The 14,199-nt window shown below is 47.5% G+C and overlaps 1 protein-coding gene across 1 annotated transcript in view; it reads right to left on the minus strand.

Moving 5' to 3' along the window:
• Positions 1–14,199, minus strand: part of LOC8028181 (potassium channel subfamily T member 2) — a 369,599-nt gene that overhangs the window by 81,139 nt on the left and 274,261 nt on the right. The window contains exon 3 of the mRNA XM_040216176.3: positions 783–957. Within this exon, the coding sequence (XP_040072110.2) occupies positions 783–957 (175 nt within the window). The remainder of the gene's footprint in view (positions 1–782; positions 958–14,199) is intronic.

Consider the following 14,199-nt stretch of genomic DNA (forward strand, 5'->3'; position numbering starts at 1 on the left):
GACACCTTATATCCTGCTGTGCGTGCCATCTTCCCCACGACACGTCTACTACGGACGCACAATACTTTGTTCGTTCAAGTGGACATTTTTTTAACTTGCTCGTATTATTACTTACTCTTTTTTATATTTCTCTAGTTATTAGACAGTGCACTGCTTCCCAGGCCACACGTCTGTTGGCAGGCGCAAAAATAAAATATATCTATCTATCTATCTAAATGTAACTTCGGCATGATGCAGCGCTGTATCAGTGCTGTATCAATAACGTGCGTACTTTCCGCGCATCTCTTTCACTGGTCAATTTGATGTTATCTCGTCCTTGATCGGCCATGTTTTGTTCGCTTGGTTTTTACTTTTTTATTGTGTGTACCCAAGTGAAGACTACTGTGGTTGTTTCTGGACACATTAAATAAATACTTATTATTATTATGATTATTATTAATATTATTATAATACAGCGAGAACTGAGGCCAGACTTATTTCCAGCGCAGACAAATGTTGCTGAGGTATAGTGTTGTTATGTATGTGTAAACAGGTCTATAATCACCGGCAGTTTACAAAACGCAGGAAAGGGGGGGGGGGGGGGGGGGGGGCCTTAATATGTTCGCACCTCTTGCTGCGTGATTAGTTTTTGAGCGTTTTTTATGGTATAATGGCGCAATCTCATGGGCTACGGAGCAATCATGGGATTAATTGGGACTTTCCACGGACGGCGCTTTGTAAGGCGTCAGTGAAAACTGATAGCTCCTAATAATAATAATTCAGAACGTCCAGAAGGAGCGTACCAGTTAATGGCACCGTTCCTGACGGCCTCGTCCGTGAACCTGGACTGGTTGTGCGACGCCAGTGGGCACTGGTAACAGGTGGCGAATTGGGGCCCTCTATCCAGGGCCACGCGGCCCACGTACAGCAGGCAGGCCACGATCTTCACCACCAGCCGAATCACGCGAATGCGGAGACCTGCGCGGAAAAACAATAAACAAAAATAATGAACGATGCCTTCGATCTCACCATTTTGGCAAACGTCCAGGGGACAACCCTTCCTACAAACAGTGCCGTGTGTTGGAGACAATCACGAGCCATAGCCACCTTCATTGAGCTCATTGAGTAAATTTACGCTTATACGAGAAATCTAAAGCCTGTCTTGATATTTTTTTTTATAACGAAGCAAAGTTTACGTTTATCAGTATACCTTTTCAGAAGGTTCGGCATTTGTACTGCGCCGCTGTGCAATAGGAACACGAATAATCGGCATTTCGTTTAGCCAATCCATAAACCTTTCCGCTTCATGGCGCTTCAATGCTCAGCAAATCCCATACAGTTGGACATTTGAAGAACTCTCGCGAGAACGGGTTTGTGCGAGATGTGGGAAAAGATCAAAGGGGAGGGGGAGAGGGGGGGGGGTGGTTTTCGGTTGCTGGTGTCTACAATGCTCCTTGCTGAGTGTGCTCAATTAAAGAGGTAACGCTGACGTTGCAGCAATATAACGTCCTAATGGTCACGCGCTTTTACGGACAAAAGGGCATTCACAATTTTTGCCACTGAGATTGCAAGCTATTGAGGATCGATACCGATCACTTTCCCCATCAGTGGAACTGACTAAAGAAAGATAATTGATTGGTGCTGCGGGAGGAAAAAACAACATTGTAGAATAAATGAATAATCTTGAAGTTGTGAATGAAAACCCATATTAAAAGTCAACACGCCCCTAACCTTCCGACAGCCCCTAATTTGTCGCTTGTTCAGACAGTTTACGAAAATACTTTGCAGATGCTTTTCGCTCTTTTTTTATTCTTTCTAACGTCGTCAACATAGCCAACCCCAGAAAAATGAGAGAGAGAGTGAGAAGGAGAGAGAGAGAGAAAGAGCTCTGTTTGCTCAATGTTTAATCAGACTTTATAAGGACAGAGGCACTCGGAGACGCGGAGTCCTTCTAGGTCCATACGTTGCGTTAAAATACAGGTGATAATAAACATCAGCGAGTGCGGCTTTCGTTTAGAGAAGTGCTGGGGCTTTTTTCTCACCTAGAAACAACAACAACAAAAAAGCGTCGGTTTGCATTTTTTTACGTACTTTACATATTCAAATAAGCCACATTGCTTTTTCACCTTCAAAGTTTTTTTGTTTTGTTTTTTGATTGATGGTATTTGAGTGTTAGGAAACTTTCGCACCAACAGAGACGGAGCAAACTTTTGCATTTGGGAAATTCGGGAACTAAGGAGAACTCCTAGCACAAAAATAACAACCACAACAAACGTTGAAACGATATACATTGACATTGGTTTGTTGCATCGCATAAGTTAAATCTACCGGAAACACAAAATGGAAAACGAAACAGTTCGTTTTTGTTTTTGTTTTTGTGTTTTCACCGCTGGAAGTTGCAAATGGTAAACAACCAGTAGCATATGGCAAAAAAAAAAAAAAAAATGTCGACCAGAAAAAGAGGAAAACACGTAGAAAACGACAGAAGTGGTTGCTGTTTTTAAGTAATGCCGTTCGAATCGATTCAATAATTTTCGGCTTCGCTTCCCCTTCAACAAAGTACAGTAAACAAATGGAGGAAAACGATCAGGCATACCTCTGCTTTTTTTGATTGAACGCAAACGTCTGGGGCGTAGGGTAGAAGCGATCAGGAAGAAATCCCTATTCAATTTACGCCAAAGCAATCCCTGCGCAAATAAAGCTTTGGCACAAAAAAAAAAGAAGAAAAAAAAAAAAAGAAGAAAATCTTTAGACGTAAGTGGGTCAACACCTTAAATATAGTGTTTAAATTTTCAACACCACCTTTTAGACCTTAGGGTGGTGGTTCATTTTGCTTTTAGGTCCTATTGTTCTCCGGTTTATGGTGTTTCGTTTTGTCATTGCTTTTCGTTTAACAAATATATGAGCTCGCACTGTCTCTTGAGAAACGCAACATATTCTCCTTCTTTTTTGGTTTTCTTGAACCCTACAGTTTTTGTGCCTTCTTTTTAATATATCCATACAAGTTTGCAAAACAGAAAAAAAGACATATAAAGATGCTATTAAAACTTGCGCAATTTTGTCTCCTAGAAACAACACAGGTAAGTCAGCTGACAAAAAAAAATGAAAGGCGTTTAAAATTTTTTGTAATGCCAAATTAGAGCGCAGCTCTTGAGGAGGAGGAGGAAAGGGTACGGAGGGGAGGGTCATGTATGACGTCACGTGTGACGTGACGAGGGTAAACATTTCCCGATAAATTTGGTGGTAAATGTTTTCGGTAAATTTAGGCGAAACATTTTTCCGCCAAATTTAGCGGAAAAACGTTCCCGGGTTGAGTGCGTCACGAATGACGCCAGGAGGGTAAAGTTTTCCCGCTAAATATAGCGGAAACATTTCCCGTCAAATATAGCGGGTAAATTTTGCGCTCTAGACGTCACACGTGACGTTGTTATAGGAAACGTCCCATAATGCAACGCTCAGTTACGTCGACAGCGACGGCGACGGCGACGCCGCTCAAGCCGGAAACGGGCGCCTAAGAGCTGCGCTCTAAAACAGCCTACAACCGGAAATTTCTTTTAATCACAAAGTTATGAAACTTTTGAAATAAAATTGATATCTAAGAAAGGTGGTCGCCTGTCACGCCTGCCGAGAGAGTTACTGAAGCATATTTTGTGTTGGCATCAAATAAGTGCACACGATATAACAAAACTTTTAAAATAATAACGGTAATTTTACGAAGCTCTGTCGTTACCTGCTATGTTTTCGTTTTAAGTTTTTTCAAACACTGCCATTGAGACTACATACACACGAACTCATCTCTGTTACGTCACGGCGCGGTGGTGGCGCGTCGGACGCACTTCCGGTCCGGGGCTGTGGGCGGAAGTGCCCATGTGAGACGTGTATTCCTGCGTTGTTTTGAAAGAAACCAGACAAAAACCTGCCTTCTCGTCAAAATGCTGCGACTGGGGCTGTACCAAAAGGGTCGAGAAAGGTTTGAAGGTCAGTTTTCATGCGCTCGGTTCGTCCGAGAATGTGGATATGTGCCGTGAAAAGGGAAAACCAGTCACCGTCGGACCACGATTGCTTGGGCGGGAAGCATTTTGCGTTGAATTCACAAATACTTCTGGCCATCAGATTTATTTGTTTTGTTCCAAAATGAACGCCGGAAAACTGACAAATTGTACGGACCACCTGCAGACTACGTTCAGTTCAAGCGGTCGCATGATCGTTCGAACTGTCGTCTGCTCTTTCAAACGTTTCTGCTTGTCGTCTGCTCTTTCAGAGGACACCCGCCCGTAGACCAAACGTGGGCCCGGTACTCGCGATAAGAAGTAAGTGCAGGCCTCAAAAGACTTAAGTTTGAAGGTTGGTAAGCAGACTGGACGTAAACAGTAGACACAAGGAGATGTTGATCATTGTTACCAGAGGCCATCACCGATTTTTTATGCCCGATTCACTTGGTTAGATTCTGCTTGCGATTTTCAAAATCGACGTCCACCATCTCAGCTACGGTTCACGCTTTTGCAGTCTGAGCTACGTCGCTACTGAAAATTGCGAGCGAAATCTCATCATGTGAATCAGGCTTTAGCGTACATTCTGCGGCGTCCACGCGGAATGAATCGCCGCATGTCAGATTGTTCACGCGAAGTTTTGCGGTGTAACGAGCCTCGTTAATTTCGCTGACGCCTCTCAAGTAGTCAGACATCGTTAGGAGGACGTAGAATCAATAATTCCAACGCAAAAAAGAGCGCGGGGACTCACACCGACGCCGACAACATCGCATTCTAATGGTTTGTTTATGGGCGACGGCGAGCTTCTTGCCAACACCCCCATCGCGCATGCGCGGCGCCGGTGGCGTCCGGTGGAGGCGCTCCGGGCGCTCCGGTTTGTTTGTAAACATGAGTTGGTGTATACGCAAACCCGGTCTGTCGGATCGAGTGAGAGGAGTTTTCCAACTTCACTCGACAACTACATTTTTTAGGTAATGTCATTAAAGACTGCTCGGCGAGTCACGACTTTGGAAGAATGACATTAAATCTTGCAAGGTCGTGATAGCAGTCTTTAGTAACATTCACTAAAAAAATCCAGTTGTCGAGTGAAGTTAGAAACCTCATCTCACTCGTGTGCCATAACTTATAATCAGTGGCAGAGCATTCGCTTCATCGAAAAAGTTTAGCCTTTATTGAAACGTTAAAGGCCCGTCTAGAGCTGCAGGTACACTGCTCAGACACCATACAAAAGACACGCTTTTCGCTGCAGATGCAAAACAATGCGCCTAGAAACTGAGGGAGAAGGGGAGAGGAGAGCCGAAGGGGCCGTGTAAACGCCGTGCTCTGGTTGCTACGATTAGTGGGTACGCCGAAATCTAGCTGCCTTCGCCTCCACTGCCCTCGTCGAACTAGTTCGATTGGGAGAGCCAAACACCGGCCGCCGGTATTAAGTGTTCCAGCGCATTCAACGAGTGCAGCGGAGACAAAAGCTGCCTTTGTCTGCAACGCACTCGTCAAACGCGTCAGAAAGCGAAAGACGCCGGCCTTCCGCGCTCAAACGCATTCAACGAATGTTATGGAGACAAAGGCAGCTAGCCGTGGCATACCCGAGGTCCTTTATTCGCGGCGAGAACCACGCAAGGGGGCGCCACCGAGCAGCACGTAAATAGAAAGTTTTAGCAGATCGCTATTCGCCCCGATAACGATACCTCCTCTCCCTTTCGGCGGCCTTTGGCATGCATCGTATCGTTTTCGGGACGAAAAAACGATCTACTAAAACTCTCTAATGTCACGGGATACCCGGAAAGGGGGGGCGAGGCCCGGTTCGTTTACATGGCGCGCGCCATAGCGGCACGGCGTGATTGCTTGCTTTAAGACGCCCGGCACGGTGATTCGTTATTGTTCTCTCAGCGATGACACAACAACATACGCGACTGAAAGAGGTCTTGCTTTTGTTCGCAACTGTCTGTTTCGCTCTCCGCATGGATTGCACTGGAGTGACTCGGCGCCAAGGATAATCCGATAATTCGCCTTCCTTTTTCCCCCGCGCCCGAATTTCTTTCTCCGTGTCGTCCGTGTCACCTGTCGCACTGCAAAGCTGAAAGAATGAACGGTCCTTTTTTTATGTCCGAAACGAAAGAACGCTCTTAGTCTGTTCAACAAATCGAGTTCCGAGGATCCCAATTTCTAAAAAGTCTTGCCTTTCTCACGGTGCAGTAACTGGGGCGTAATGCTGTAATCGAGTAAAAAGAGAAGTAACCTATGCTGGATATTTTCCTATTTCGCCTACCGGTAGACGCCATTGGGAATTTGTCTTGTGTGTCTGCAATAAAAGGTGCGTTGCTGAACGGTTATGCTGAATACTACGAGTGTTCATTATTCTTGAAGGCTTATGGGCAGCAAGACAAAACGTCATAAAATGTTCCAAAATGATGGCTATGATCATAGGGCTCGCTGTGTTTTATTGGCAGTAATTATGACTGGACCGCAAAAGTACTTCATTCACTCGCAGGTCGGATTATAAAGAAGTCCCACATCTCCTCTTTTTTAATAATATTGTCATTACGGTCATCACATAACAGCTACATCTCTGCATTGTATCAAATGGCTGCCATCGAAGTGTTAGCTGTCGATCAGGGCACCATGACAGAACAGCACACGACAAAACAGCACGGTCAAAACAGCACGTGTCAGAAAAGCACAGCGACGAAACAGCGCAGCGTCAAAAGGGCCCAGCGACAGGAGAGAACGGCGTCAAAACAGCACCGCGACAAGACAGCGCAGCGTCAAAACAGGACATTAACAATATAGCTAGGATTTGGCGATTTGGGTTTTTATTATTTTGAAATTCGGAGTACTTTTTTCGATTTTTATTTTAAACAGAAGTTTCCGGTTTATTACGCTGAAAATTTGTAGACTCATAAACTTCTCGGTTGTTTTCGGTTTACCGACGAAAACCAGTATACTGACGAAAATGCAGTATTTAAAAGCGTTTGTTTAAAATGTATAGTGAGTAAACCAGGTAGTGGTTTTCTTATTTGTGGCTGTCTCTGGTGGCCGAAGCGACCTGTTCTGAAAGACGCACTGGGGCCTTATCGTGATCTGACATTATCGTCGTGTGCTCGTATTTGTACACAGGACAAACATGAGCTTGACTACCCCTTGGTCGGAGAGGAAAATATCAAAATCCAGAAAATCGCAAGCATTGTGCTTAGTGCGTTTTCCTCCCATTTTCACAACTGCGAGAGATGGTAAATTCGCGCCGACTACAGAAACGACAATGAAACAATCGTATTTATGCCCTCCTTTAGTAAACGGAAGCTAGGGGTGTTAACAAATGGGCGGCATTTACGGACGCTTTTGATTTTCATTTGTTCAGTACACGATTAAACTCTCTTCTTTGAACAAAGAAGTCGGCACACAAATACCTATCAGGCGAAAAACCCAGATTTTCTCCTGAAGACCCCTGCGCTCCCGAAGCTTTTGTTGAAAGTTGAACCAATCTCCGGAGACAAGCTTAAAACTGCAAAAGGAAGTGGACATACGGTCAGTAATGAGTTACAGTCCCCCCCCACCCCCCCCTCCCATCCACCCCTCCAAACGCTCTCGAAAGTACTGACCCTTTTTAGTTAAAACCGAATTTGGAAAAATTAATTCGGCGAACTTTCACAAGTTTTATTCGGTTTAAACCGAAAATGTTGAACCCTAAATATAGCGCATGGAGTTAAAGAATTCATGTCTCAAAGTAGGCACTGTAAAGGAATGGAGTGTCTAGGCCAAATCGTCGCAAGCAAACTCGTCGACGGCCAATTTGTCGAATCCGATCTCTTGGGAGCAAGTTCGGAGTGGGGAGTATACTCGATGCGCACATGAAGGCTCCCTGGGCAGTACCGAAGCCCCCGCTGGTGCCTATTCTGACTATTTCTCGAGCAGTTCTGCTAATTTTGACACGCAACTTTGCTGGTGATGTCGTCTACAATAAATGAATCAATCACACGGCCATGTGCTGTCGTTAGTTCTCAAAAAACCCAGACCGGGGCTGTGGACTTCCGCCTAAAACCCCGGTCTGGGGCTGTGGGCGGAAGTCCCCATGTGAGACACGTGTATTTTTGCGTGGTTTTGAAAGGAACCAGACAAAACCTGCCTTCTGGTCAAAACGCCGCTACTGGGGCTGTACCAAAAGAGCTGAAAAAGGTGTGAAGGTCAGTTTTCATGTGCTCGGTTTGTCCGAGAACGTGGATATGTGCTGTGAAAAGGGAAAACCTGACGCCTTCGGACCACGATTGCTTGGGCGGGAAGCACTTTTGATTGAATTCACGGATACTTGTGGTCAACACATTTATTTCTTTTGTTCCAACATGAACGCCGGAAAACCGTCAAGTTGTACGGACCACCTGAGGACAACGCTCAGTGCGTCTTCAAGTTGAAACGGCCACCTGATCGTTCGAACTGTCGTCTGCTTTCTCAAACGTTTCTGCTTGTTGTCTGCTCTTTTAGACGGCACCGGCCCGTAGACCAAATGTTGGCCCGGTGCTTGCAATAAGAAGTACGTGCAGGCCCCAAAAGACTTAAGTTTTGAGGTTGGTAAGCAGGCTCGATGTAAACAGTAGATGCAAGGAGATGTTAATTATTGTTACCAGTGGCCATCACCAACTTGTTATGCCTGATTCACTTGGTCTGATTCTGCTTGTGATTTTCAGTATCGACGTCGACCATCTCAGCTACGGTTCACGCTCTTGCAGCCCGATCGACGACGCGACTGAAAATTGCGAGCGAAATCTCATCATGCGAATCAGGCTTTAGCGTACATTCTGCGGCATCCACGCCGAATGAATCTCCGCATGTCACACTATTCACGCGACGTTTTGCCGTGTAACGAGCCTCGGTGATTTCGCTGAGGCCGCTCAAGTAGTCAAACATTGCCAGGAAGACGTAGAATCACAAATTCGAACGCGAAAAAGGGCAGGGGGACTCACGCCAACATCGCATTCTAAGGGTTTGTTTACGGGCGACGGCGAGCTTCTAGCCAATACTCCATTGCGCATGCACGGTACCCGTGGCGTCCGCTAGGGTCGCTCCGGTTTGTTTGTAAACATGAGTTGGTGTATAGCCTGCTATTTGTTATAACCCGTAGTTCAACTAGTATTGCAAACACCGATTGTTATCCAACAAAGAAGAATCAATTTTGTTTCCCGACCGACAGAGATTTTTCTCTGTATCACCTATTCTCAAGCATGCTATTTTGTGACATCGGTTGGTGACGCTCACGTGCTAAAAGAACGTCGCTCGGACAAGGTGAGAACGACAGAGAGTAACTTCAGTTGTTGTTTTTTTGCCTCTAGCACGAGCTTCCAACCTTGGACGATGCTTCGGCGTCTCGTGCAGCTCGAGCACGCGCGCGCAGCCGAAGCACGGCGGAAGGCATCGTGCGAATGCTGGAGGCCGAGAAATACGAAAGACAGGCCCTGCCGTATACGCCTCGCAAGTGGGCTCATTTTCGTCTTCTGCGCATAACAAAGGAAGTAGCGGTGACGTCAGAACGCCGAACTCTGATTGGCTGATCGCGACCCCCTATCTCAGCGTCGTCTGCTCCTTTGCAACGTCGTCTGCTCGCAACGTCGTCTGCGTCTGTCTTACCTTTCCTGCGACTTTCGGAGCGAACTTGACCTCGCCTTTAAGAGAGGGTAGACGAAATAACTCGAGCGGTACGTTGTTTTTGTCTAACAACTAGCAGACGCGCATCAATGAGGGAAGTCAAAGGACTCCCTGGCGAGGTGTCCCGGGGCGCCGAGGTTTTTTTGCTTAGAACCGAGGCAAGTTCCCTCCCAAATACTTTTTCCCTCCATTCGTGTGCGGCGAGACCCCTCACTCTTTGACGGCGTCGGCGGGTTGGCGCAGTTAACGTCGTCTGCTTTACGTCTGCTAGTCAAAGCGGTCAAAGCGATGGCTGCTTTACCTTTGCTGCGTCTGTCGGAGATTCACCGCTTTTTCATCGGCGAGAGTCACCGTTGCCGCCGCAAACAAGGAGATAACAAGAGGAAGAAATTGACATTTTAATCTAAAACTGAGGTCAGCAATCAAAATATTATACGGGAAGGGTTCACAAGGGTCGCGCGGGCATATTCCACTCAGCACGCCAGCCGGTCGTGGGCAGACGGTCGCCGAGTCGCGGAGAGCCTGCTAGGCCTAACTGCCCAGCTCGTTTGGTCGCGTTCGGTGGGATCGTGGCCGTGGGAGCTTTTCCCGGGTGTTTGTGGATCCAGCGTTTTTGTTCGTCGTGGTCTGTTTCAAGTACTTTTTACTTTTTTCTTGCTGTTTGAAGTCGGGACGCGTCAGAACCGCACGTAAAAAAATAAACGTCCGTGGGTCGTCGCGACCGCGACGTTGTCGGCCATGCTGATTTGATCGTAAGAAGTGCGTAAGACAGCTTCGGAGCTGTCGTAGGATTTTGTCGTAACCTGCGCAAAACTTACGAAAATTTTGTTTCGTGAATACGAATTTGTTCTTAAGTTTTGTCTTACGCACATTTTTGGCGTAAGATCGTTTCGTGAATCTGGCCTCTGCACTTTCGAAAGTCGCAGGAAAGGTAAGACAGACGCAGACGACGTTGCGAGCAGACGACGTTTACAAAGGAGCAGACGACGCTCAGATAGGGGGGGGGGGCGCGATCAGCCAATCAGGGCTCGGCGTTCTGACGTCACCGCTACCCCCTGCGCGAGAAGCAGACGAACTTTCCCTCCGCATAGACTCCCTCCGTCAGTGATTGTGACTATATGGTGCCTTTATGTGCGCTTTGCTTAAGGCCCTGTCACATTGAGGAAACACGGCGGAAACATGAACAAAACATGTTTCTCAACAGTCGGGAAACATGTCGGCTGTCGGCTCTGTTGCCCGACAACCCTGTCACATTGAGGAAACAGCAACACAACATGGACGACAGCGACAATGTTGTCTCGGTGTGACAGCTTTTGGCAACGGAAACCTTGACAACTTGTGTCGGACGACACGTGTTGCCCATTTCGGTGGCTGAGCGAATTTTTTTTCCAGCAACACGGCAACATCTATATTTTTCTGTACAGATAGTCGCACGAGAGTACTTCAATAATAACGTCAAGCGTGAAGGGCAATTTCGAACGCGGCTTCTTGCGCGGCGGCAGCTAATCGTCAAAATCATCTGAATCGATGGCACAAAGAAGCACTCTGTCACACTGCGGAAACAGTCGGAGAACTTTGTCCTTCAACACGAGGAAAACATGTTTTCGGGGACCCTGTCACATTGCGGAAACAGCAACAGTCCGGAAACATGTTGCTGTAGTCCGAAAACCATGTTTCCCAACTTGTTCTCCGACACTCGGGGAACATCCTGTCACACCGAGAAAGCGTGTTGGAAGAACACAAATTGCCTCCTCTCCTGCCCGCTGCCTCCCTCTCTCTCTCGCCCTCGTCTGCCCGGCCGGCTCGGCTAAGCTATAAGCGCGAGCTCCGGGCTTTCAGCATCCCTGCCAAGCACGCGCGCTCGTGCAGTGCAAGCACTGTTCTGGGCCAGATGCTCGCGCGGCTGCGTCTGGACCGAAGCTGAAACGAAGTATAGGTGGCCAGGCTCAGATCCGCTGGCTCCGCTCGCCCCTTGAATCATTGCCATTTTGGATCGCCGTCTCATCGCCGTCGCTCTACCGTAGTCGATTCATCAGCCGCGCGAACCATCTCGTGTTCTTTGGATTCGGCGGTTGCGTTCTGCTACAGGGCTGGACCCTTGCAGGATGGCATACGCGCCGGCCACAGCAGCAGCTTCTGCTTTGGTGCTTCTTTGTGCCATCGATTCAGATGATTCTGACGATCAGCTGCCGCCGCGCAAGAAGCCGCGTTCAAAATGGCCCTTCACCCTTGACGTCAATTATTGAAGTATTCTCGTGCGACTATCTGTACAGAAAAATATAGATGTTGCCGTGTTGCTGGAAAAAACTTCGCTCAGCCACCGAACTGGGCAACACGTGTCGTCCGACACAAGTTGTCGAGGTTTCCGTTGCCAAAAGCTGTCACACCGAGACAACATTGTCGCTGTCGTTCATGTTGCAGTGATGGAAGTGCCATTTGACCTTTTGGAGCAGGCCTTGTAGCAGGCAAAATGTTGTTTTGGAGCAAGTAGTGGCCCTTTTGGAGCAGGGTCCGGCATATGTTGGCATATTACTTGAAAATGAAATAATGCTGCATTGCTATAGAAAGCCCATCTCTATTATTGGAACACAGCGCCTGTCGCCTCTTTAAGACAGGATATATAAAATTCAACAAGTAAACACAAAAAACATTATTTTAAATAAATGTTTATCTGCTCGTCAGATAAAACAATACAATTAAATGTCACACTGAGTTTTGATGGTACAGAATATTTAGTTTTATCAGTTTGCACTTCTTTTAAGGTATCTGCAGCAGCATCTAACGACCCTCACTGTTGTGCAATGTTTTAGTTCATATTAGAGTTGTCTTTCGGACAGCAGCTTCAAATATTGCGGTATCTGATATTCGCTTCAAAAATTCCGATTCATTTTCGATGTGCTGGCGAAGTCACGATCGATCCCGGCGAGTTAACCCGTTGAGTGCGCTCCTTGGCATGCACCGACGCGCTGCAGAGAAGCGACACCCGCGGAGCAGACACCGCAGTCGCGCGAGTCGCGCAGTGCTTTGTGCTCCGAAAAGGACGGTGAGGCTTTACCAGCGCTACATCCAGAGTTTGGTGCAACTGAACTATACTTCGTTTCAGCTTCGGTGCGAGCGCAGCCGAAGCTACAAGCGCACGCATGGAGCCCGTAACGGTGCCCACACTGCACGAGCCCACGCGCGAGTCAGGAATGCAAAGAGCATTGGGCTCGCGCTAGCTTTGACTTCGCTGCTAGCTAGCGCAGGGGAACAGGGCGGGCCAACATTGAAAACATCCACAAGCTCGGCCTTTTTTTTTTTTTTTCTTAAATAGGCTGCTTAGTGGGATGGTTCTTCGCTTAGCCTTTGCGGCTTTGGTCTCAGAGGTTGCTAACGTTGCTCCTTTCAATGATGATGATGATAATGCGCCCTCGCAGTTTCGGTTTGCGTAATACGCCTCGCAAGTGGCCTCATTTTCGTCTCCTGCGTATGAGAAAGGAAGTAGCGGTGACGTCAGAACGCCGAGCCCTGATTGGCTGATGGCGACCCCCTATCTCAGCGTCGTCTGCTCCTTTGCAACGTCGTCTGCTCGCAACGTCGTCTGCTCGCAACATCGTCTGCGTCTGTCTTACCTTTCCTGCGACTCTCGACTTCGCCTTTCAGAGAGGGCAGACGAAATAACTCGAGCGGTACGTTGTTTTTTTCTAACAACTAGCGGACGCGCATCAAGGAGGGAAGTCAAAGCAGTCACTGGCGAGGTGTCCCGAGGCGCCGAGGTTTGTTTGCCAAGAACCGAGAGTGTGTTTTGTGTTCTTCCAACACGCTTTCTCGGTGTGACAGGATGTTCCCCGAGTGTCGGAGAACAAGTTGGGAAACATGGTTTTCGGACGACAGCAACATGTTTCCGGACTGTTGCTGTTTCCGCAATGTGACAGGGTCCCCGAAAACATGTTTTCCTCGTGTTGAAGGACAAAGTTCTCCGACTGTTTCCGCAGTGTGACAGGGCCTTTAGGCTGATGACATCTGACCATTTTTTTTTTGTTTTGTTTCTAAGCGCGAGCAAGCGAGTCTCTCCGCACGAGTGTTTGGTCTTGACAGTACTACGGCGGCATTTTTTACCGGCTATTTCTTTTGTTTTTTTTTTCCCGGGAGCTCCTGCCGTCGGCATCGGGTACTACAAAGCACGCCGTTACCCTAAGCAAAGCCCACGATGAAGACACCCGAATTACAACGAGACACGTTTGATGTGTCCTCATATATTGTTCGTTGCTGCTGTCTTTATAGCAAATAAATGTTAAGGATGCGTCAGACGCTACTCCCACACCCCTATTACCGCCAGCCATAATTCTTCCGCGATGGACAAATAGTCCGCTATCGAGGTACACGTCATCCTGACGTCATGTATCTTGCCACGACTACCGGCCTTTTTAGGTTTGGCCCGCAAACCGATTTGATGCTCTAGCTCGTACCTGCAGGGTTACCTGGTGGTGTTTACTTACTGCATTCGTCACTCGTATTAGTACGGGTCGTCTAAGTGCTCCGCGGACAGTAGACTGGCAAAAGACAGTCTGCATGCAATGTGTGATGCCTGTGTCTTTCTTGCTTGACCATACAGAAA

The sequence above is a fragment of the Ixodes scapularis genome, unplaced genomic scaffold, assembly GCF_016920785.2.
Source record: "Ixodes scapularis isolate PalLabHiFi unplaced genomic scaffold, ASM1692078v2 PGA_scaffold3__209_contigs__length_174095766, whole genome shotgun sequence".
Taxonomy (NCBI): Eukaryota; Metazoa; Arthropoda; class Arachnida; order Ixodida; family Ixodidae; genus Ixodes; species Ixodes scapularis.